This window comes from Tamandua tetradactyla, chromosome 13 (genome assembly GCF_023851605.1).
Source record: "Tamandua tetradactyla isolate mTamTet1 chromosome 13, mTamTet1.pri, whole genome shotgun sequence".
In the NCBI taxonomy this organism is placed as follows: domain Eukaryota; kingdom Metazoa; phylum Chordata; class Mammalia; order Pilosa; family Myrmecophagidae; genus Tamandua; species Tamandua tetradactyla.
The window spans coordinates 6,942,068-6,966,487 of NC_135339.1; the positions used below are offsets into that span (position 1 = coordinate 6,942,068).

The 24,420-nt window shown below is 44.1% G+C and overlaps 1 protein-coding gene across 10 annotated transcripts in view; it reads right to left on the bottom strand.

Moving 5' to 3' along the window:
* The window catches only part of WDFY4 (WDFY family member 4), a 281,815-nt gene that overhangs the window by 198,841 nt on the left and 58,554 nt on the right, over positions 1 to 24,420 (bottom strand). For 8 of the 10 annotated variants that reach the window (XM_077124655.1, XM_077124656.1, XM_077124653.1 and 5 more), the window contains exons 12-13: positions 17,267 to 17,847; positions 3,105 to 3,198 (exon numbers count right to left, since the gene is read on the bottom strand). In XM_077124655.1, the coding sequence (XP_076980770.1) occupies positions 3,105 to 3,198; positions 17,267 to 17,847 (675 nt within the window). Of the gene's footprint in view, positions 1 to 3,104; positions 3,199 to 9,013; positions 9,069 to 10,861; positions 10,924 to 17,266; positions 17,848 to 24,420 lie in introns of those variants that run through there. The other 2 variants (XM_077124661.1, XM_077124660.1) reach the window with 2 other exon arrangements.

Genomic DNA, 24,420 nt, shown 5'->3' on the forward strand with positions numbered 1-24,420 from the left:
GAAAGAGTAATCAAAACCCATGCTGTCCTGGCCCACTCATTTGTTTTCCACAAATGTTTAAAAATGTAAAGTGCCCTTCATTTGGCTATGAAATCTCTCCTTAGCCATGGAGTTCTTAGTCATGTCATCAGCACTCTTCTAGTAGAGGAAATGGAACCAGAACAACAAGTCTGGTTACTAAAGAGACAAGTAGCATAAACTCTGGTTAGTTCTTTCAGTAATCCTGTTCCAAACAGTACAAGATTTCCCTCATAAAAACAGTCCTCTATCCTCTACTCCACTCACCAAGGATCTTTGCTCCTCTACTCATTTCTTTCACTCCAGGTCTCTCACTTATTTCTTCGAGGTGGCAATATTTTTACCAATTGCCGACATTTTCATACTGTCGTTGATAAATCCAATAAGTTGTCATTTCTTCCTAAATATGCTGGCCCCAGATTCACTCCTAGCCAGAGCAAAACTGGGAGCCCTGCTTCTATCCAGAGGGGCCAATGTTCTTCCTATGGGGTGGAAAGACCACCCTGGGACCAGAATTAATACCAGGTAAGTTTTTTGAGTTACCTTTGGCTCCTCAAGCAAATATCAATGCAATGACTCGGCTTAAACACTGAGAATTTATTATTAGCTCATGGTTTTGAGGCTAAAAGAAAGTTCAAACCAAGGCACCATCAAGGTGATGATTTCTCCCCAAAGGCTGTGGCATTCTGTTGCTAGCTGTCGGTAATCCTGGGTCCTTGGCTTGTACATGTCAAGGCACATGGTGGTGTCTCCTCATCTCTCTCTTCTCTGCCAGACTCCGTTTCAGCGTCTTGCTTCCTATGGCTTTCTCCCTCTCTGTCTGAATTTCATTCTCTTATAAAGGAGTCCAATAATAGGATTAAGACCCATCCTGACTGAGACAGGTCAGATCTTAATTAAAGTAACCTCATCAGAAGGTCCTACTTACAATGAGTTCATACCCACAGGAATGGATTCAATTTAAGAATATGTTTTTCTGGGGTAGTTACATCTTCAAACCACCACACAAGTTCATCAATAGTGAATCCTTAAAAATCATGTGAATTATCTGAGCCTCTGCCCCCTCATTAGTTAAAATGGAGACAAAAATGCCTTTCCACAAAACTGCCATGAGGATTAAGTAAACGATGCCTGCCAAAAGTCCTAGCCTCTTCCCGGCCATAGTAGCTGCTCAACTAAATTCATTTCATCTTCTGCTAATAAATCAAACATGGTGTATTTTTCATTTCCATCCCCCTATTCCATATTATCAACAGTTGCTTCCAGCATAAAAAAGTTAGAATGGGCCTAGCCCAAATACCCCTATAGAGTTAGAGAAAGATTAAAGGTGATGGTGGAGCTATACAGAGAAAACTGGGTTTAATGAATGAGTATGAGTGCTGAATCAGTATATTGATATTTCTTTTAGTCTCCAGTATCTTACAGCAGCTAGAAATAAAAACTTAAAATTGTGGAACTGTAACCCATAACCAAACTCTGAAGTCTGTTCTACAACTAATTGTTGCAATGTACTTCGAAATTTATTGCTTTTTTGTGTATAGGTTTTTTGCATAAAAAAAAGAAAAAAGAGAGAAGGAAGAGTATAACAGAGAAGAAAGGATTTAACAAATGAATATGACTACTGAATCATATATTGATATTTCTTTTGGTCTCCAGTGTCTTGGAGCAGCTAGAAGTAAAAATGAAAAATCATGGAACTGTAACCCATACCAAACTTTAAAATCTGTTGTATACTACTTGTTAAATGTACTTGGAAATGCATTGCTTTTTTTATGTATGTGTTATTTTTCACAATACAAAAAACGTTAAAAAAAAAAAGGTACATTTTTCAGGTGTTTCTCAACTTTTACAGTTTTTTTTTCAGAACTTCTAAAATATTTATCCCTTGAATCCCAGTTTTACCCTGCTATGATATTTCATGCTTTCATCCATGCATGCTTGCTTCCTTGTAAGGAGGCTGTTGGCTCTGCCAGGACAGAAACTTGAGCATACCTTTGCCTCCTCCCATCTCCCACTCCTTGTCTCCAGTTCAACTTGGGGGCCTGGGATTCTCTCTTTGTGTACTTTTCTAGACTCCTTTCTCTTGACACCCTCCTACAGAGGTCACCCTAACCTGAATTACCATCTTATCTCATCTGGTTTCCCCCTTACCTGTTTTGCACAAACCCCCTTTCCCATCCATTTTCCATCCAACAGCTAATGTGATCTTTTCAATACAAAAAAAAAAAAAATGACATTCTTGGCTTCCAGTTTTGTGAGTGGCTTCTTGAGCCCCTTGGAATAAAACACTGGGAAGTCCCCCATCTCTCCCCCTCTAAGGTTCACGCACTTCCTGCCCTCCCAGGCTGCTCTGGCCCCAGCCTCGGCAGCAAGCTCCTTCCCTCTGGTTAATTGCTACTCTTCTTTCAAAACCCTACTTAAATGTCACCATGTAAGTGCTGGGTTCCCTGACCTCCACCTCTCCATCTAAATTAGATTCAATTTGGTCTGCCCCCCGCTTCCACTCCCATTATCTTCTCTCAGCACCCTGTTTCCTCCTTAATAGCAATTGCCACAACTTGTAATCACATATTCATTTGTGAGCTTACTTATTTAAAGTCAGTCGGCACTAGCGCCAGCTTCCTGACCACAAACCCCAACATGGATGTAGGCTCTGTGCAGACACTGTCTGTCTGTCTGGTCAGCCCTGCACACCCCCACACAGCACAGGCCCAGCCAGAAGTACCACAGGGCACTGGGGCACACACACCTCCAGGGCCCAGCGCTGTTCTTGGAAGCTGGGACTCAACCTACAGAGGCCAATGAAATTACATCCACTTGTTCTTGTTCAGCTGCTGTTTTTAGAAGGTCACTTCGCCAGAAATGACCTGCTTTGAATGGCCTTGGAGGGGTGGACTTAACTCAGTCTAGGGTCGTAGACTCAGTGACACTTCCCTGCAGGGACTGGTTCCCAAGTGTGGCTTTGCCAGTGTAGGGAGTACTGGGGCCAAAGTAAAAAAAAAGGGAAAATGGGATGTCAGGCCTGAAGGAGCTCAAAAGCTCAGCCACATGAAAAGGACAAAACATGAGCAAACATCGACAGTTACCTGTGGGTGATCTTGGTGGTACAGTAGCGGCAGTAGCTGCACCACAATGCACACCATCCCAGGATGCATGATTGCAACGTCGCCGTCCTCTGTCCTGCAGAGAGAGAGAAAGTGGCACATCAGACAGCAGCACTTTTAGACTCTTCCCCTTTGCCTAGAGTTTTCTATATCTTTCTTTCTGGGAGAGACCATGAGGTACATCTTTACTCTAGCACTTCTGACCGCAATGGCTTTGAACTAATTAAGCAAAGTCTTATTTTTCCAGCTATAAAATAGAACTAACATTACCATATTTACCTCATAGAGACTTGTAGAATAACACTTTTGGGCTCTAAGGCCCAGAACCTGGCACAAAGCTGAGGCTCAACAGAAGTTAGTTCCCATCCATTTTCTCCAGTTATGCGTGTGACGGAGAAAAAGAGGGGGCTTAGGTCTGGTCAAGACTGAGTTAGCGCACTCAATGTTTCTCCCACTGAATGCACCTAAAATCCTGGATAGAATACAGGGAGGAGCTCTCTGAGGACTCTGCAAAGAGGGTCACAGGGAAGGAAAACAGAAGTCAAAGTACAATGGAACTGGCAGGACGTTCCTGGGTTTTTTTTCCCTCCAGTATCTCCTGGTATGGACTCACCGTAGCTTGAAACCTGAACCTGAGTGTCAAGTGTGGATAGGACAGAACGCATTCTAAGATACGGCTTCTATTTCCAATCTGAGGAACAAGAAAGGAGGCTCCTCCAGATCAGAGAGAGTAATTGTTCCTTGGGATTTTTTCTTTGAAGCCTCCATTGTTTCCCATCAACCTCCAGGCAGCCCTACAGTACGGTGGCAGCAGTTCTGATGACATGTAAAACTCTCAGGAAGGAGGGCACTTCTCTCTAACCAACAGTGAGGGAGGAATCCCCATGGCTTTGTGCTCTCTATCCTGTCACCACTGGGCCCCAAAGAAAGATCTAGTAATCCAGGATCTGGACATGCATGGCAAAGCAGGGCACTAAAGCACTTGCTTTCTAGACAGAGAAGAAAGAAAGGGGGCTTTGGGAGTCAGAAATTGTTAGGAAGACAATGAAGAAGAGGAGGCTTAAGAAAGAGAGACCATTATATAGTGTATTAGTCTCTGGGATGGTTTCTGAGCTGTGCCAGCATGGATGCGATCCTAAACATGGGATCTAAGAACTGAACTGCAGTGTAGACCCACCACTCAAGACTGGAGAAACGGGGAGGTGGGGGGGGAGGAATCCAAACAGTACTTTAAAGGCTTTGAAAACCAAACAAATATTGTGACCCTGGTCCACATGCAGTGGGTATCAACTTGCAGCCTGAACCTGAACAGGAAACTTGTCTGCTAAAGCAAAAATAAGCAAACTTTTCTACAACATGTAAACAAGAGACAGAAATCATAAGATGATGAATTAAAAATTTGTTTCTTTGATAACATTTTTAAGAATTGGAAAACTTTCCGGTGCCTCCCCCACGACACACACACACACACACACAAATATATTGGAAAACCATTAACAAGACTTGTAAAGGAAAAAGGGAGAAGTCATATTATCAATATCAAGAATGACAGAGGAGATATTATCACAGACCATCCAATGCCTAATAATAAGGATAATAAGAAGGAACTACAGGCGACTCTGGGAACATGACTTCATCAACTTAGATGGAATGAAATGGACTCATTCCTTCAAAGCCACAAACTAAATTTTTTAAGCAAAGAGAAATAACCTGAATAATATTATATTACAACTATTATAAAAACTAAACATGTAGCTTAAAACTTTCCCATGAAGAAAATTCCAGGCTCATATGCTTTCACTGGTGAACTCCATCACCATCCATTTAAAAGAGAAATAACACCAGTTCTGCACAACTTCTTACAAAAAAAAAATGAAAAAGGAAGGAACAGCTCCCAATTCATTTTACGAGGTCGGAATTACTCTGATACCAAAACCAGACAAAGACAGTACAAGAAAAGAAAACTAGACCAACATCCCTCTGGACTTGAAGCGTCCAATCTATGTGCCCTGGAAAAGCAGTGGTGGCCAAGGATTTCTTCAAGGGATCCCTGGATATCCCTGAGCACCAGATACAGCTGCATGCTTGATCCATCAGTGCATCAATAGGCTTCTATTTTAGGTATGAATACAAATACTCTGTAATTTATAAAATATAAATTCATTTAAAAGAGATACTGAATCTGGGGGGGGGGGGGGTATTAGATTTATTTTCAATGACCACATACCAAAATAAGAATAATTAAAATAATAATAACAGGGTGCATGGGTGGTTCAGTGGTAGAATGCTCGTCTTCCATGTAGGAAACCGGGTTCAATTCCTGGACCATGCACTCCCCCCCAAAATAAAATAGCAATAATAATAACAGTTGTATTAATAATAGTGCCAACTACTCAGTGCCAAGGTTTACTGCATATCCCTAATTATTTCTCAAAACGACACTATGAGGTGAATGTGGTTTGCATTATGCCCATGTTTCAGATGCAGGAAGTTTACAGAAGATAAGCAGATGTCAGGGTTTTCTGGTTAGTTAGCAGCCCTGCCCATGTTAAAGCCAAGCTCTGAGTTGATGAGCTGAACTCTCAATCATTGGCTGCTACAGGAGGCCCCATGGCTGTGCACTGCTAGAGTAGGGGTGGGCCCTTTAAGACAAAGAGACAGCAATGGAGCAGGTGTGCGGTCCACGGCCCACAGACCTGAAAAGGAGATGTGGAAAAGCACATGTGCCCTGGAAAAGCAGTGGTGGCCAAGGATTTCTTCAAGGGATCCCTGGAAATCCCTGAGCACCAGATACAGCTGCAGGCTTGATCCATCAGTGCATCCACAGGCTTCTATTTTAGGTATGAATACAAATACTCTGTAATTTATACAATATAAATTCATTTAAAAGAGATACTGAATCTTAAAAGCATTCTCTTAAAAGAGATACTGTATGTGCTCCAACTGCTTCAGGGCTCAGATCACTCCAGTTGAGCACCTTTCTAGGACTGCTAGTCTGACAAGCTCCAGCGGCTCCACAGCCCTGACCTGCCTGGAGCAGGGTGGTGAGTCTTCAAAGTAGCCAGTGGGGCGCTTCAGTGAGATGACTTTATGAAGGGTGTGGAGCAGAAGTAACATGCCTTGGGAATCAGCCACAAGGAGCTGAGGACCCCCTGAGGACAAGCCTCTCTTTTTCATTGAGATGGGGAAAGGCCACACTGCCAAAGAAATAACCGATTTTTTGGTACCAGGACAATGGGCTGTTCTTGATTTCAAATACCACCAAGGCGGAAATGGCTTTGGAATTGGGGGATGGGTAAAGGCTGGAAGGATTGGGAGGTGCTTGGAAAACCCTAGGCTGCTTTGAAGAGACTGTTGGGAGAAATGTGGACACTAAATATCATCTCACTCTCAGTCTCTCTACAGGAAAATTGCCTCTCAACCCTATGAATGGCGGAGTGGTGCCCCTGAACCACATGGGGGGGCCTCTTTCATAGAAATGCAGGCTGCCTCTGAGCCCTTGGCACCCACTGCCCTTAGCAGCGCTGACAAACAGTCCATTGTCTTGGAAAGGTGCCTTGCATGTTGACGGTTCAAAAGGAAAACATGCCCAGTACTAGGGCAGATGTTCTCAAGCTTCCATCCCCTTAAAAATAACAAGAGGAGCCTATTTTCAAAAGCAGACCCCTGTACCCCAATCCCAGAGTTTGTGCTCAGGCTGTCCTACAGAATCATACTTCAGCACAGCTCAGCCACTGATTCTGACACAGGGGGTCTTTCCACCACACTTGGAGAAGCATGGCTCTACAGAAGGGATCTAAAGGGCAGGCATGGGTACAGGACTTCTGAGCCCACCCCACCCACCCACCCACCCACCCAGAGGGTGCGGGGACATGCCCCCTCCTGGCCCAGTGTCCCTCTGGATGGCTTCTATCTTGAGAGAGACCCGTAGGTATAATCCAAAGTCACAATCCCAAACTACACAATTATCTGTCTCCTTGTGGGCCCACTGGAGGTGGGCTGGGGGCATGCTTGACCACATTTTGCAAAGTGACAGCAGTTTCATTTCATTTGAAGAATGCTGGAAGCTGAGCAGACTTGGGACCGGGTGAGGAATGCATGTGGCTCCAGCCACGTCCACCCACAGTGGCAGTCGTGGTAGACACGGCTGCTCGAATCCCAGTATTCTTCCTGCTTAGATTCGGAAGTCAGACCATCGCCTCTCTGGACTGTATCCAAATGCAGAGGACAGAATGAATATACTCTACCTCCTCTTAATAAGACCTGTGGATTCTTGAGTGACCGATCAGAAAATGAAAAATGGTACCATCTCATGTGGGCTGTCCATGGGTTACCACCTACAGCCACTTCTTTTTCCAAAATCAGATTTTCTTTGAATGCTTCTCATCTCAGACTGGTGCCAGAATCTACCTCTCCCTTTCTAATTCAAGGCGTTACCAAGGTCCGAAACTTCATCTCCTAAAGAGTTCTCAAAATGTTTTCCTCCTACCAACAGCCCCTCTTAGCTTGAGCCAGTGGTTGCTGGAAGGAGGGGATATGGCAGCCTCTCCGCTCTCTCCCTGCCCCATTCTGGTCTCAGGCCATCTACTCCCTTGCCCTCCAGAGGGGTCTCTCAAAAATGCCTCCCTACTCCCTAGCCTGTTCTCTGTGGAGTGAAACTACCCACCTGGGCCAGCCCTGGAACATTCACCTCCAGACCCAGTTCTCCCCATTAGCTTCCTAGTCTGCAACTCAGCAATCCCCCTGCCCCTTGCATTCCTTGCTCAGCATGGTTCACTTTCTGATCTCTTTTCCGTGAGTTGGAATGCCCTCCTGACCCACCTCTGTCCAAATAACTCTTCCTCCACTTTTTCTCTGTATCCAGAATGCCCTTGCTGACTCCCCTCCCAGATGGGGTCAAATGTTCTTATATGTTCTTCTTTGATTTCTGGGGTTCCTCTAATACATCATTCGCTACACAGTATAATGATTGGTTGGCTCATGGGGTTCCGCCCACCCCCAGGTCTCTGTAGAGCAGGGGCAGGGGTCTTTGGCCACTTCCTCCCTAGTAATAATAGCACTAGAAATAATACTGGCATTCCAAAAATGCTTACTGAATAATCCCAGCCTTGAGTTCCCGGGAGGCAGATGGTTCTGCCAGCAACAAGACAAGGATGGGGCAGGCGGGACCGCTGCCCACTGGTGTCTGCAGCAATGGGGAGCCAGCTCTGCAGTGAGCTGCATGCAATCAAAACTGAGCTGCTCCAGTCCCAGAAGCCCTAAGGAGGATGTTGCCATCTAAGAGAAAGGGCGCTGAAAGGCCAGCTTCCAAGGAGCATTCAGGTTCCCAAAAGGTGCTTCCTGCTCATCTCAGCAGCTTTCATCCCTGAGATGTACATGCAATGCACACATACAAGCATGCATGCATGCACACACATGTGCACATACCCTTGCATCCAATCCATGACCAAGGAGAGAAGCCTGGGAAACCAAGCCCAGCAAAAGGGCGGATGCAGTGGCTTCCCAGGAGGTGACTGCTCAGTGCAGTGTGGCCTCCTCACCAAGAGGGAGTCAGGCCACCCTCCAAGGACACCTATGGTCAAGATCCAGTTCTTAGAGAATTGGGTGTTGATGTCAAGAAGAACTGAGTGGAGGCCCAGCACCAGAGCACCCCCTCCTATATGCCTTTATTCAGGGGCCCCCAGGCCTCAGAGGGAGCAGCCAGTCCTTGATTAGTACAAAAAAATCAGACACAAATGCCGCCAGGATTTCCGATGCTTCTGATTCCAGCAAACCCCAGACTGCCCTAGAAGCATAAACATAAGCATGGGGCAACATCTGAGCCTCATATCTATTGCAAAAAAAACAAAAAGCAAAACATTCATCACACACTACTGTTTACCAGATATCTTCCAGGGCTCTTTTCACATGGCAGCATGTTCTGTACTGAATCCACAGAGTTGAACCCTGTTGGTTGTGGAAGCAGTGAAATTTACTGAGCAATGGTTAAATGGCTACATCCTATTTGAGATGCTTTGCAGTCATAAGTCCCTTAAGAAACACTGAGAGGTAGAAACTGCTTTCCCCATTTTACAGATGACAAACTGAGGCTCAGAGAGGGGCAGCGAGGCGCTGAATATCTTTCAAAGTCCGGGAAGTCGCCAGACTGGGAGAGCCCGGTTGGCTCCCTGTACCTGCTGTCTCCACTTTACACTCCAAGGCACAGTGCTGTCAGTGCCCACGGGAAGAGACGGGGACTATCCCTAAACCCTGTTCTACAGAGGGCACAGGCCGATATCTGGCTGGGCACACCCAAGCAGAGGACATTTGCCACATGGCTTGCTCTCATGGCCCTGTCTCTCCTCTCCCCATAGCCAAGCGTGGGTCATCAGCACCTATGCAGGAGAACCCATTGGGCCCGTGGCCCCTGTCTATCCTATGTTGTCTGACCTGCCATCTACCATCTACCCACCGGACCCCTCGTCCATCCATTCCATTCTTTGCATTAATTCAACAGGCATTACTGGGGAAGGGGTTCTGTGGTGTGTAAGGTCCGGGGATGTGGATTGGAGAACAAGGCAGATCCTCTCCCATTTCAGGTGAAGCTGAGCATTCTAGCATGGGAGAGAGAAATCCAGTCTGGACATACCTCTGGTCTCAGAGATGCAGAAATGTGAAAAGATGCACAAAGGAAATGGGACACTACGGTCAGGTGAGAGATGCTAAAGGCATTGGTCAGGTGAGAGATGCTGAAGGCATTGTCCACAATAGCGAAAATGCCAAGGAGAATAAATAGAAGCTAATGTTTATAAAGCACTCTGTGTTGGGAAATGTTCTATGTGACACACAAATGCACACTTTTTAAAACTAGTTGAGGAAACAAACTGGACTCTGAGAAATAAATTCAGAGAAACTACTAAATTCTAGACTGTTTGGATGCAGGGTATAAAGGAGAAGCTATTGGGCAAGAATGGTTCCAATTCCTTGCTTGTGCAGGTTAGTGGATAGTGGTGTGACATGTTTGAGGTGCCAGGGAGTTGGCTGAGTGGAGATTTTCCCAGAGGCAGCTGGGGCTCACAGGTGAGGTTGGAGCAGAAGGCTTGAGTTTGGGAGTTGCTAGCATGGATATTAGTTGAAGCTCTGGGGGACTTCCCAGGGGAGAAGGTGACAGAGTGGAAAAGAGGGCCTCAGAGTGGGCACCAAGGACCACTGGGCCAAGAGACCCATTGAGGCTGGTGCCTACAGATCTAGGGGCTTTCTCTGTGCTCTTGTGTGGCCCTTCCATGGCAGCCACCAGCTGCCCGGTACAGGCATGGGGGAGGCAGGATTAGGAGGCAGTCAAGACTGAGGTTTTGGCAAACTGGTTTCTACTTTAGGACAAAGGGAGGACAGCATAGGGTCTTCACAAGAAGGTGACAAATGTGGTTGGCTATGGGGTCTCAGCTGTACTGGGAAGAAAATGGTAGCGGGAGAGGCAGAGGGACGGAAAATGTACAGTAGTAATAAACCAGACAGCAGTGCTCTAGCATTTGACCCTTGGCTCTAGGCCTTCCATGAGTCACCGTGTTCTCTTGTTATTGGGAGTCTTAATTCCTTACCATCTCCCATGCCAACCAAACGAGGTTGAAAATGGCAGCAGACAATTCCAGTTATTCCCTGCATCCTGAAGTCCCCCTATGCCCCACTCCCACCACTACCCACCCCCTGCTCCGTGTTCTTGGTTGCCAGAAATGCGTGTATTACTTAACAAGAGCTCTAACCTTGGGTTTCTTTTCCTTAGTGGTGTCCTGGGGACCTGAGGCTGATTAGGACAGCTCTGCAGCTGAGAAAGAGGAAGGGTTGTTAAGGACCTTAATATACAGAGTAACCTCTGAATTCTTAGTGTTGCCTGCTGTATACCACATTCCTATTGAAACAATGCACCTTGAGGAGTATGAATAATAAGTGGCCTCTGGCTTCAGTTACAGGTAGTTGGGGTGGTTACTCCTGCTGACATCATGAATAACAGGCAGCTTACAAGGCCCTGCAGGGGCTAGGAGAGGTCAGAGGCTAAGGCAGGGCCCAAACCCACTGGCAGCCAAGAAGGAGCTGGGATGCCCCAGCTGTGGAAGAGTTCCTCTCTGAGCTGTGCAAGGACCCAGTTGTAGAAGATCGTCCTTCTAAGCTGCAAGCCTGTTATGCCACAACTGCTCAAAGAACTCCATGGCTCCCCACTGGCCATAGGATGAAGCCATAATGGCCCAGTGTGGTGAGCAGGCAAGGGTGCCAGGGCTTGACCCCACCTCTATCTCCACATGTACTGTGGACTGGCCAGCTGGAAAGTACATCATCCAAGTAACAGGAGTCTAATAAATACCCAGAGAGCTTAGCTAATTATGGCAAATGAAGCTGCCACTTACTGAGCCTCATTACATGATATTTGCATGCAAGCGTGCACATGAAACAGAACAAGCATACGTGTGTAAGTGTGCACATGAAGCATAGCACAAGTATATGTGTGTATCTGTGTGTGTGCACATGAGACAGAACAAGTATGTGTGTATATGGGTGTGTGTGCACGAGACAGAAACAAGTATATGTATGTATCTGTGTGTGCACACGATAGATACTGCAAGTATATGTATGCATATATGTGTGCATGAGACGTAGAACAAGTATATGCACATATATGGGTGTGTGTGCATGAGACAGCACAAGTATATGTGCATACATGTGTGTATGTATGTGTGTGCGCATGAGATATAGAACAAGTATATATGTGCATGTGTGTGCATAAGATAGCACACATATATGTGTGCATATGCAGATGCATGTGTATGTGAGACAGTGCAAGTATATGTGAGACAGCGCAAGTATATGTGCTTGTGTTTGTTTCATGGAGATTACATATCATATGTTTTAAAATTTCCATTTTGTGAAAAATGTTACTAAAATTGGAATTGTCTTTTTGATCAAATGTAGTCATCCTCGCAAGGGGCTGAGCAGTGCCTGGCACAGGAGCATTCAGTAATTGCAGCTGGGGTCAGGGTGACCACTGACATTATCCTCTACATGACAGTCTCAGAACCTGTGATTCTCCCTGCATGCAAATGAGGTTGAAGCCCAGAAAGGTGGAGCAACACACCCAAGGAACACAGGCACTGAGGTGCAGAGTGGACCTGTCTGACCTGCAGGCTACAGTTTCTTCCCCTCCATCTTGGGACAAGGATCCCCTTTGCAGAAGACAGAGCTCAGGAAAGTCACTGCCCAGGTACCAGAGGTGGCCAGAAAGGAGCATGCTGTGTCCAAGTCCAAGCACTACCCTTTACCCCACAGTCTCTCTTGAGAGTCAAGGGTTTCATTTCCTATTCTCTAACCATTAGGGAAGGTCAACGGTGATGTATTTGTTTTAATGAAGACAAATGACTTGATTTATGCAATCTGACTCTTACAAATTTGAAAATTAGATACTCAGTGTGAAACCAGCATGACATTTGAAAGAGGAGTTATCTGTAAAGAAGCAGGGCTGATGAACACATAGGTGAGGGCTCTAACTTTCAATTGCAGGCTCTCATATCAGAACATCTAGCAAATCATCACCGTTATAATAGGAGCACCAAGAAAAAGTAGGAAGAACACACATAGATATATGCACATAGAGACACACATACACAGACATGAGAAACACATCTAGGCACACTCACATACATACACCCCACACAGAGATGCAAAGACACACATTTACACACAGACGTACACACATATGCACACATAGATACAGACATATACCCAGACACACAAAGTGACACACTCATATACACACATACACACATGTACACACACAGACATACACACAAACATACACATAGACACACAGACACACATGGATATACACCCAGAGACATAAAGGTACACATTCACATATACACACACACAGACATATACACACAGAGTCACAAAGACACACACAGACACACATACAGGCTTTGGACATAGAGCTAGGTTCAAATTCTGGATCCTTACCAAATGTGTGACTTTTGATGTGTTATACAAGCTTTCTAAGCCTTGATTTCCTTACTGGTAACATCCCACAATTTGGGAAGAATTAAATGAAAATAAATGATTAGTGCACATCCCCCAAAGATATTCAATAAGTATCAATTACTTTTCATCACCCACTACCACTTACTAAATGACTTATGGAGCTGACAAATGTCCCTCTGCCCTCTGAGAGCTGGTGGAGTAAGTGGAATAAGCTTCCCATGCTGAGAACCCACATTATCCTGCATGTTGTCAGAGATGTTGGTGCAGAGGCCTCCTGAGTGAGCTCCCCTGGAATCTAGAGACATGGTGTGCTGGTTTGAAGCTATTATCTATCCCCAGAAGAGCCTATGTTCTCTTAATCCATTCTTGTGGTGCAGACCTATTATGGGTAGGACCTTTTGATTAGGTTGTTTCAATTGAAATTTGACCCAAAAAAGACAGATGAAACTCAGAGAGCTCAGAGAAGCTAAGAGAAGAAATCCAAGTTTTCCCTGGAGAAACTAAGAGGGAACAGAAGCTGGAAGATAAGCTAAGAGAAAAATGCCCAGAGACATTTGGAGACAGCTACTGAAACCAGAGCCAGAAGAGAAGGACCAGCAGACATCACCTTGTGCCTTACATGTGACAGAGGAAGCCTGGATGCCAGCAGCCTTTCCCTAGAGAAGGTATCCCTCTGGTTGATGGTTTAATTTGGACATTTTCACAGCCTTAGAATTATAACCTGTAATGTGATAAATCCTAATTGTTAAAAGCTAACACATTCCTGGTATGTTGTATTCTGGTAGCTTTAGCAAACCAAAACACCTGGGCAACACACCCAGAAAGGGCAATTTTCCTGAGACAAAATAAGAAAATCAGGGCCTGGGGACCTAGTCAAGCTGTGCTTGCAGAGTGCAGCTGCAACCTCACTATGGTGCTTCCATGGCTGAAGAAGGCAGGGCAGTCAGAATGATGATAGTCTGTGAGAAGCCCAATCGAAATCGTAAACCAAAATAAAAAGTCCCAAGTTACAATCAAAATCATAAACCACAATCAAAATCATAAGCCATACAAAGAAACAAGACAGCTTCAATGACAGTTGCAGACACAACAGATTGTAGAATCAGACTTTCAAAATACAGAAGAAAAAATAATTGTGACTCATATGTTTGAAGAAATAAAAGAGACCCATGCAAACTTTACCAAGAAAAAGAATGATAGAACAATCTAGATTATTTGAAAAAGAAGCAAACATTTCTCTAGCAATATAAAATATGATAACTGAAATTTTAAGGCATAAAACCTAAATGGGTGAACTAAACTTTAAAACAGACAGAGCTAAAAGGAGATTTAATAAATTAGAAGAGAGATCAGAGAAAATGTGTAGAATGTCATTATAGAGACAAGAGAATGGTAAATGTGAGACATTAAAAGATACAGAGAACAGAAGAAAAAAGGAAAACACACATCTAATTGGAGTTCCAGAAGGACATAGTAGAAAAAAATATGGTGAAGGGGTAGTAACCAAAGAGAATTTCCAGAAATGATGAAAGCCAGCTATTATCAGGTTCCAGAATCCCAGTGAATCTTAAATAGAATGAAATTTTAAAATAATCCATCCATTTCAAGCCACATCATCATAAAACTACAGAAGAAGAATGATGAAAAGATCTGAAAAAAGAGAAGTAAACAGATTACCTCTGAAGGAGAACAATAAGGATACAGCTCAAGAGAGTAAGAACAGGAAGCTTCTCAACAAGCACCAGTGGAAGTCCAAAGCTGAGCGATATTACTGCAAGAAAATAGATACCCAGAAAAACGATCTTCCAGCAATTATGAATAAAATATAAACACTGTTAGACAACGAAAACCAACAGAGTTTACCACAAACAAAACTTCACTATAGAAAATTCTAACGTATGTACAGAAATGGACAAATCCACCATCATAGGGGGAGATTTTTAACACATCTTTCTCAGTAACTGATACATAAAGCAGATTGTAAAAAAGCATAACAATATGGGAATTTGAACAAATCTGGCAAATATATTCCAGTGGACACAAATAGAACACTGAACCTAACAATTGGATACGATGCATTATTTGAAGCATACACAAATATCTATGAACATTTACTCCATTAGGGACTAAAATGTTAACCTTAACTGATTTCAAAGGAACACCTTTATTCATGATGATAAAGTTAAAAAATATATAAAATTCTGTAATGTTGGAAATTGATAATCTAAAGAATGCTCAATGGTCAAACTATAAATTGTAAGAGAAATTAGAAAATATTTAGAACTAAATAATATTGAAAATGCAATATAATAAAACTTGTGGAATTCAGCTAATGCAGTACAGAGAAATTCATATTTTAAAAAGAATGGAAATTAAACTCCTAAACAACAAAATTAGGAAAAGAGTGTCAAAATCCCAGAATAAACCAAAAGAGAGAGAGAGAAAGAAAGAAAGAAGAAAAAATGAAATAGAAAATTTACATGTGAGAGATAGTAAAAGCCAAAAGTTGGTTCATTGGGTCATTGGAGATGTAATTATATAAACCCTCCTCCAAGAATGCTGAGGAGAAAAAAGAGAGAGAAACAAATAAATAATGTTAGGAATGAGAGAAGGGGCCGGCAATACAGATGCTATGGAAATCAAAAAGTTAAGATGATATTGTGAGCAACCTTATATCAATAAACTGAAAGCTTAGGTGAAATGGGAAAATAAACTTGAAAAATAAACTTAGCAAAGATGATTCAAGGGCAAGCCATGGTGGCTCAGCAGGCAGAGTTCTTGCCTGCCATGCTGGAGACCCGGGTTTGGTTCCCGGTGCCTGCCAATGAAAAAAAAAAAAAAAGATTCAAGAATAAATAGAAGTATATTCTTACAAGAACAAGTCTTCTCACAATGAAACATCAGACTCTTAAGGCTTTACTGACAAGTTCTGTCAACTACCTAAAGACTACAAAGACCAGTCTTGACCTAAGTTCGTTCAAAGACTAGAAGAGGAGGAGACATTATGAGGCTAGCATAAAGATGAGAGCAGAAGTAGCCAATTAAGGAATATCATAAGCCAAACTCTCATGAACATAGATGCACAAATCTTTTTTTTAATTGGGAAATCAAATTGAGCAATAACAATATTGTGAACAAGTTGTTTTGTCAGGAATGCAAGATTAGAAAACTACTAATTTATCAGATGAACCAATGAACCAAGAAAAATCATATGGTTATCTCAGGAATTGGAGGGTTGACATCAGTCCTTTCCTGTCCCCTCCCCACTGACACACGTCTCACACATCAACCTCCAGCACTGAAGTCTGGCAAATGGGGGTTCTCTTTGGATACAAATGTGCAGTGTCTTGTAGGAAGGAGCCCTGTCATATTTAAAAGCCTGATGGCATGGCGAGCAGATGTACAGGAAAATTCATTGCAGCATTAAGTTGTGCTTTGTCATCATTGCGTTTGAGGAATGAAAAAAGATACACTAATACAGTTTTGTTCTACTTTTCCCACCCACCCCAAGGAGAGGGGTGGTTCATTGTGCTCCCTTGTTTTACTGGAATTCTGTGTTCTGGAATTGAAAAAAAAAAGTTGTTTTAAAAAGTCTGAACTCATTGAGGATTTCAACTTCTGGAAGAGAAGAGGAATGACTGTCTTCGTTAGGGGACGTAGAAGCAACAAGGAAGAGCAGGAAAAGTCCCAGTGGTTGGGAAGCAGGCTACTTTCACTCCCTAGGGAGGAGAATATGACCTCAGAAGGCAAAGGCTGCCTGGAACCCCCAAAGAGACCAGTCCAGGCACCAGAACTCCTAGCACCAGCAAAGATACCAAAGCAGGAACTGAACATCTCAGCATCTCTTCGTCTCCAGGCCCGGGGAAACCTCCCTCATTCTTATGTAACCCATCAGGGTTCCTCCAACCCAAGATAGACTCAATTGAATTTTCTGCCAGCTCCCAGGATGTGGGACTTTGGTATTAGGCTTAATGTCAAGAAAATAAAGTCAGGTGACATTTCTGTCCACCCCTAGTTTATGGGATGAGCTTCAAGTATGTGGAACGGGCTTCATGCCCACTGCATAAGCACAGGGTGTTTGGTTAAGAAATAGGAGCACACACTGATGACTTCTGATATAGAAAAAGGAAGCAAAGCTGTACCTTTCTTCCAGGTCTGGCCACTGCTTGAAGTTGCATTTGGGGTTCCTGTCGACTTCTTCCTTCTGGTCACCCTTTATGGGCTCCTCCCTGCCTCTCAGGGACTCTTCCAGGTCCCTCTGCAAGTGGAGACTGCCTCTGGCCATGCTGTCCAGAAAACTGAGGATCTGAAGGCAGCTCCGTACCTGTGCTGGGAATGGGCTGCTGGAGGAAAAGGCGGTGCTCAGCAGATCAGAAAATGGCCTGGGCTTCACGTGGGCCCTGCAGTGCAGAGAGGCTGCCTCTTCCTCGGGGGCCCCAAAACAGCCCAGCAGGCAGATGTCCTCAGCCAGCTTCTCAAAAAGCCCTTTCCTCCTGAAGAAGTCACTGTTGATGGGATCGAGGTAGAGGGCTGCAGACATGGCACAAAGGGTGTGGAAGGTGAGGTCCAGGGCGTGACTGGGGGAGATCGCCCCACACATCCGAGGAGGGGGCTCCTGGAGAGACCCTTCCAGGTCGGAAAGCAGTGACAGGAGTCCATTGAATCCACTGGAGACTCGGAAGGCAGCCCGGCCCTTTGGAGTCTCAAGGATCCGAAGGAGAGACTGAAACACCAAAGAAATCTAAGTGAGTGAAATCCAGGAGGCTGACCTTGCCTGATGAGCTCACACATGGTCCTGGCGGGGCATACCAGTGCCGTAGGAAAGAGTCTACATAAAGCACAAAGCTTTCCCTCTGAATTTTAACATCTGGTTGTCCATAGGTACCTTCTTTCCAAATATCCACCTTTAAAGGCTATGCTAATCTACACAGTTGATTTACTGTCCTGTATCTTGGCTTCAATGCAACTCCATCTAAACTAATCCTGTCACCCCCCCCCATCAAAACTCTCATCACATTCTATTGCAATTACTTAGAAATTATCTCACTCTCCACTAGAAGGAATGCTCCAGGAGATAATAACCACATCTGGCTTACCCACTGCTGTGGAATACAGCACACACTTAATAAACAGTCACCAAACAAATGAATAGGAATCGCATCTTGTAAAGGAGGAATTTTTCCAATTACACTCACAGCAACTTGTTATTTAAGTCCCTCCTTATGTAAGCATGGGTACATCTATGACAAAATAAAAATCAATCTACTTAAAATTTTCTGTGAAAAGATGATAGTGTCTTGGTAGAGAAAAGAAACCTTTATTGGAAAGAAATACATAGATAGAACATATAGAATAGGCCATGTACGGAGAACGCACTTAGGCTACTCATAGGACAGGTAGAATCTACCATCCTATTGACCACTGGAATGTTACTGGTCAGCTAAACTTAAACACCCTTCTAAGACAAACATTTATTGAACACTTACAATGAGCCATTCATTGAGTCAGCTGTATGGCCTATACTATGTGCTCAGTAAATGCTTTTGGAAAGAAAGAACCCAACCTTCCCATGAATCCAAAAGTCTCTTATGCGTTCTGAGCAGCCAGGCTCTGTCTCCCCACCCCATCCCTTTTCTAGGAGAGAGGGAAGGTGGTATCTAAGGCCTCACTGTTGAGGGCTCATCCTCTTGCCTACCCCAAGCATGCACACGCATGTGCACACGCGCGCACACACACACACACACACACACACACGTGTGTGTGTGCTGATGTCCAGTAGCCCTTGAGTCTGACTGCTGGGGGAGAATCTAGCCTTGGGAGATTTGGGGTCGGACCCGGGCACTGTACCTATCCCATCTGGTAGAGACAGGACCCTTGGGCATTGTCTACTTATACCCTCTCCTCCCCTTGTAAGATGCAGCCTGAGCAGAGGGCTGATGAAGAACTCCATTCCCTGGGCTCCTGAGCTAAGACAGCTACCAGCTCAGCAGTCAGGCTCAAAGCATTGTCATCAGGACCAAGGAGGAAGGGAAAATAGAGCTGTCTCTTCCCAATGAAGGACACTGGGGACCTCTCCTCTGCCCCTTGAATCCACACCTCCAGACCCTGTGGGCATCATGTGGCTGTCCCTAGCAGCTGGCAAGCAGCTTCCCTAGACCCAGGACTGATGGGCAGGGAGAATGCACCTCACCCCAGGGAGGCCTCCTGAGAGGACCTGAGGTCAGCCAGACCACGACTTCCAGTGATGGGCTAGAAGAATCTGAAATTATTTCCTCTTGATATTCTCTCTCTGTAGGATTAATCCAACACCTGCTGATTAAAAACGTATATTTACGCTTGTATTACAACTGCCAATGATAAAAAAAAACTCAGTAAATATACTGTAAACCTATAAAATTTAATAGTACTCCTTAAAATATTTTTTTGTGTGTTTGTTTGTTTTGGGCATCTTAATAAACACCATGCAGGGAAAAGGGTGTTCTAAAATACTGGAGGATGTAAATTTCCTGATTCTGAGTTTGGCTCAAGGACAGGGAAAGCCTGATATTCACAAGCTCACTCGTAAATGGAAATGTATATGTTATTAGTGTTAATTCATCCAAAATGATGATGTGGCTCCCAAATTCCAAAAAGCAGTTGTGTAATAAAAATTCTATTTCTGATCCTGCTATAGTCACCTTGATCCCAATAAGGTTTCCTGCATGAAATAATTAGGTACTTAATGTAATTCTGTTAAGTATGTGACCATACACACATGACCAATGCCTGCTATTGGTGTCAGAAGCAGGAGTAGAGACCGCCCCCACCATGTCCACAGATGAATTTGGAAAGCATTAATGGGGAGCTGAAGAAGAGAAGTATTGGGTGTGAGTTATGTCATCAATGGAATTCATCCACTTTTTCCCTAACTCCGGCTAACTGAGCCTAAAGAATAATTTGTTGGCTGCCTTAAATAGAGCTCATCAGTACCCAAAGGAACTAGTAAGAATAATGGAAAGGGGGCCTCCAAATCCACAGGCCCTGCCATAATAGGCACTGGTGGCTTTGTAGGCAAAAAGAGGACAGGTGTTGAGGTGTTTAATGGCAGAGCATATGATGCTAGGCTGAGAGATGTTTTAAGTCTTCCAAAGATGAGGGAAAGAAAAGCAAATCCAAGAGAAAAAAAAAAGGCACAAATTATGTTTTATTGTGGGTAGATCTGTTTTAATATATGTGTGTTAATCTCTAATACTATATTACCCTGCAAGAAACCAGAGCTGCTTGTTGGATCGCCAGTCCTGGCTTTGGGGTAGGACAACACAGGTAAATGTGAACTGTCCTGATACAATCAGACAAGGGTCTTTCAAAGATGAAGAGAAATGGTGATAAAGGAGCTGCTTAATGGGCTCCCACTGCCCCATCTGTGAATATCTGAGCAATTTAAAACAACAACGACTGGCAACTGGGAGAATCCATGAAGGATCCAAAATCCATGATTACATTCAAATGGACAAATAGTACAAAGTGAGATAGGAAAATGCATCCTTACCAATAAGGGTCAATTCCGTTTTCCCCACTTATAGAAGAAGAAAATGTGTGACTTATGGTGGTTAGATCAATGATTAACCACCACAGATCAGGAGAAGATGGTTGGGCAATTGAATTGTCACTTTGCTCTTTGAAAAGAAAAACATCAGAGTCACCCACTAAAGCAGTATTAAATCAGAGGCATGGGATAAACCTCAGGGAAATGGGCTTTCTAGAATGGTAGAAAGATAGAGGCAAAAATAAATTATTAAGGACACTGAGGCAATGAAAGTGCTTTCTCCTCCTGGGAGATGATACTGCCCAATTAATTCTGAATTTGGCTTACAAACCAGGAAAGACTGATATCTATAGACATTTCCTTAGAGAGAAGCATGTAGTTTGTTAAGAGTAGTTTCTTCCAGAATGATGATGCCCAGTAAATGTGAAAGCTCATGGCTCAGCTACAACTGAGCTTCCCACATTGGCAAGCCCTTTGTCTGTGTCCCCAGCATTACCAGCTCCTGTGTCTTCCCACCCTGTGCCCTCTCCACCTAAAAGACAGATACAACGCCTCTGCATCTGCCTTCTGTGAAGAACTCACTCCCAACAAGTTATTAGCTCTTCCACTGGTTGGGAACTTACTCTAAGCTTGGGGTGTACACAGCACTGGTAGTCAGTCCTACCAGCTGATAGTTCACTTGAAAAGCTACATCCTGGTATGCAGTAAAGCACCCATTCCTGGCCACATAAGTCAAGTCATAAAAAGCAAATAAGTTACTAAGACAGTGGGAAATCCTAAGCCATGTTTTCTTGAGAAGAGGACATTAAACCATCTAAACATATGCATGCTTTCAATGTCTCCAAAGACAACGAGGAGATTCTTTTAGACAAACCGAATGAATGAAGCTCTTCTCTTTATCACATGACATCTAGTAAAACAAATAGCAAGAAGGGAGATTGATGAAAAAATAAAACTATGCAGATCAAAGGCAATTGTGGGAGCACTGAGTGACCACTGGAATCTCCTCCTTCCCTCAAGATACTGCCTTCCAATCATCCGGCTGGACCTCAGATCTTATTCAAAATAATGTCATTAGGCGAGCCACAGTGGCTCAGCAGGCAGAGTTCTTGCCTGCCATGCTGGGGACTCGAGTTCGATTCCCGGTGCCTACCCATGCCAGGAAAAAAAAAAAAAAAGATCGTGGCCGTTTCTGGGTACCTACAAGCCTCAAACCAGCACAGATGTCAATATCTCTCAGGGTGGGCCACGGTGGCTCAGTGGCAGAGTTCTTGCCTGCCATGCTCGGGACCTGGGTTCGATTCCCGGTGCGTGTCCGTGGGGAAAAAAAGAATGTCCTCACTCTAAGAGGGTTGCAAGCAGATACTTTCACAAGAGAAACAAACCAAATAATAATTCTCATTATGCTCTGTGTCTCTCAGAGAGTCTGTCCCCCATGATTTCTAGATGGTGTGTTTTCTTCTCTTGGGAGAGGGGAGGAGCAAAATGCGATTGTCCTTAATTGCAGCTTTGCTTGATTTATTAAATTCCGAGTCATTATCGAAAATGGGGTTAATTTCATTAGAACTTAGACTGCTCTATTATTTCTTGGGATGGGGTTAATTTCATATTTGCAGAGTCATAAACTAAAGAGTTCAAAATCCAATTACAAAGGCTTAATTTCATCACAACCAAAGAGGAACATTTCTATCATAAAGGCAAATAAATACCTCGCTACTTCGGGAAACGATTTGTCTGGAACTGGGGGGCTAGAAATAGGGTCTCTATTACTGTCACTCAACTTTGCATGATCATGCATCACGAAGGGTTGCAGGACCAGGGAAGGGAGTAAATTTAATCAGTCGAAGTCAAAGTAATCAGGCGCCGGTTGACACATTTCAAGAAAGGTCAGCGTTAAGCACATTTCCTCATTCTTAACTCAGTTACCATGTCATCGTCTCTGAGTTAGCATTCCTCCAGCTTGAATCTATAAAATGGATGTCTGCTGCAAAGCGCTAACAACATTAGAACTAACAGGATTTATTTCACATTCTATTATTTGTTATTCCTCATAATTTTCCGTGTGTCATGCTGGAAGGCTGGTGAGGTAATGCGATTAAGCTCAGAGTTGAACAGCTAAATGTATATTAGCAAATCAATCTGAATTTGGGCATAACCCAATCACAGTCCCACAGGCTGCAGAGAGGAAATTCATTTGCTTATATTATGCCTTAACTCAGTTATCATTTGCCAGAATTAGGTAGGGGCGTTACATGTGTTTCTTTATTGGTATGGAAGTGCCCCTGAATTTTGGAAAAAACTCCCCTAAGCTGGGTGCTTGCAGCGGGCTTTTCTTCTGCCGATTCCGTTTTAGGGAAGAGAATTAAGGGAGAGGAGCTGCTGTGAATGCAATTCAGAAAGGCAGGCAGCCCCAGTCCCTTGCCCTCACCCCCAGCCCTTACCCTTCATGTTACATCTGACTCTCTTTGTAGGCTGAGTCGGGCGGAATCAACTCTCAACTTCTGAAAAGTGAGATCCAGCCGGAAAGCTAATTTTACATCTTTGTTTCTAAAGTTCCAAGGACTTTCCAAGATAACGTAGGAAAGAAAGAAAAGTAGATTCCACATCAGATCGCAGAAAGCCTTTGCTGGCTGCTCCCATGGCTCAGCGAAGGGTGCTCCTGGCACACATCCTGGGACCCAGCACTCCTACCGTCCCCCTGGCACAGAGATGTGCCAACCAGCCTGGTCCTCAGAGAGTTTGGTGGCTCCTGGGGACCCTCGTGACTGCCCAGCAGCGACTGCTAAGTCCTGCCCAGGGAGAAGACCACACGTGGAGCTGGGCATATGACTGTTAAATAAGCTTGCACAGTGTTTATAGCTTATGTGCTCTCTTGATAGTGTGATGCTGAAATGATATTGAATCTGTAAAACACCATAATGGCTTTGCATTGCTAATTCTAGAAATTCAGTCCTATTACCCAAGGGCTGGAACTCCAATAAGGTACCTCTGGGCAACAGAGTAATCAGGATGGTCTTTCCATGAGCCCAGCAAAGCACTCTTTTCTATATCAGGCACACACAAAAAAATGCTTTTACTCTCCAAACAAAGTAAAACTAGCAAAACACCCCACCCCATCCCCTGCGGATCCATTTGCTTTTGTCAGAAGTAGATGGGGATTCCAAGTATTGACTTGGTGGAAAACCCAAGTCCTGGGTGTCTTAGCTGTGGCTTGCCCATCCTTTACAGAACAAGGCTCATGAGAATCAAGTTGAGCATGGACTAATGAGAAGCAAATGCCACAAACAATGTGGTGAAATGGGAAGGTACCCAGAGACCAGGCTTTAAATCATGAGTCTTAGACTCAAACTCAACTTCACCACTCAGCGGTGTTATGTTCGTTTAATCAACAAAGCGCTGGGGATATCTCTCTCCGCCTGTCAAATTAGGAGTCTGGACCACACGAATCTAAGGTCTTCCCACATCTAAACTTGGATTGAGTCTTGAAATTCCCTTTCATCCCTGCTTCACGTGACCTCCTTATTGTCCTCACTTCACATAACCAGGGGACTCAAGTGTCTTTCAAAAGACATTTTATTTCTGTTTTATGTGCATTGCCCTGATTAATTTGGGGGAGCCCTGTAATGATGACACCACTTGGTTCTTGTCATCTTGGCGACACAATGACAGCTATGGTCACGCATGTCACCTGAGGGTGGACCTGTCATGGTACCCTGGCCATGCCAAGCTCTGCAGGCTGAGCCCACACAATGATGGGGAGGGCCCTTCACA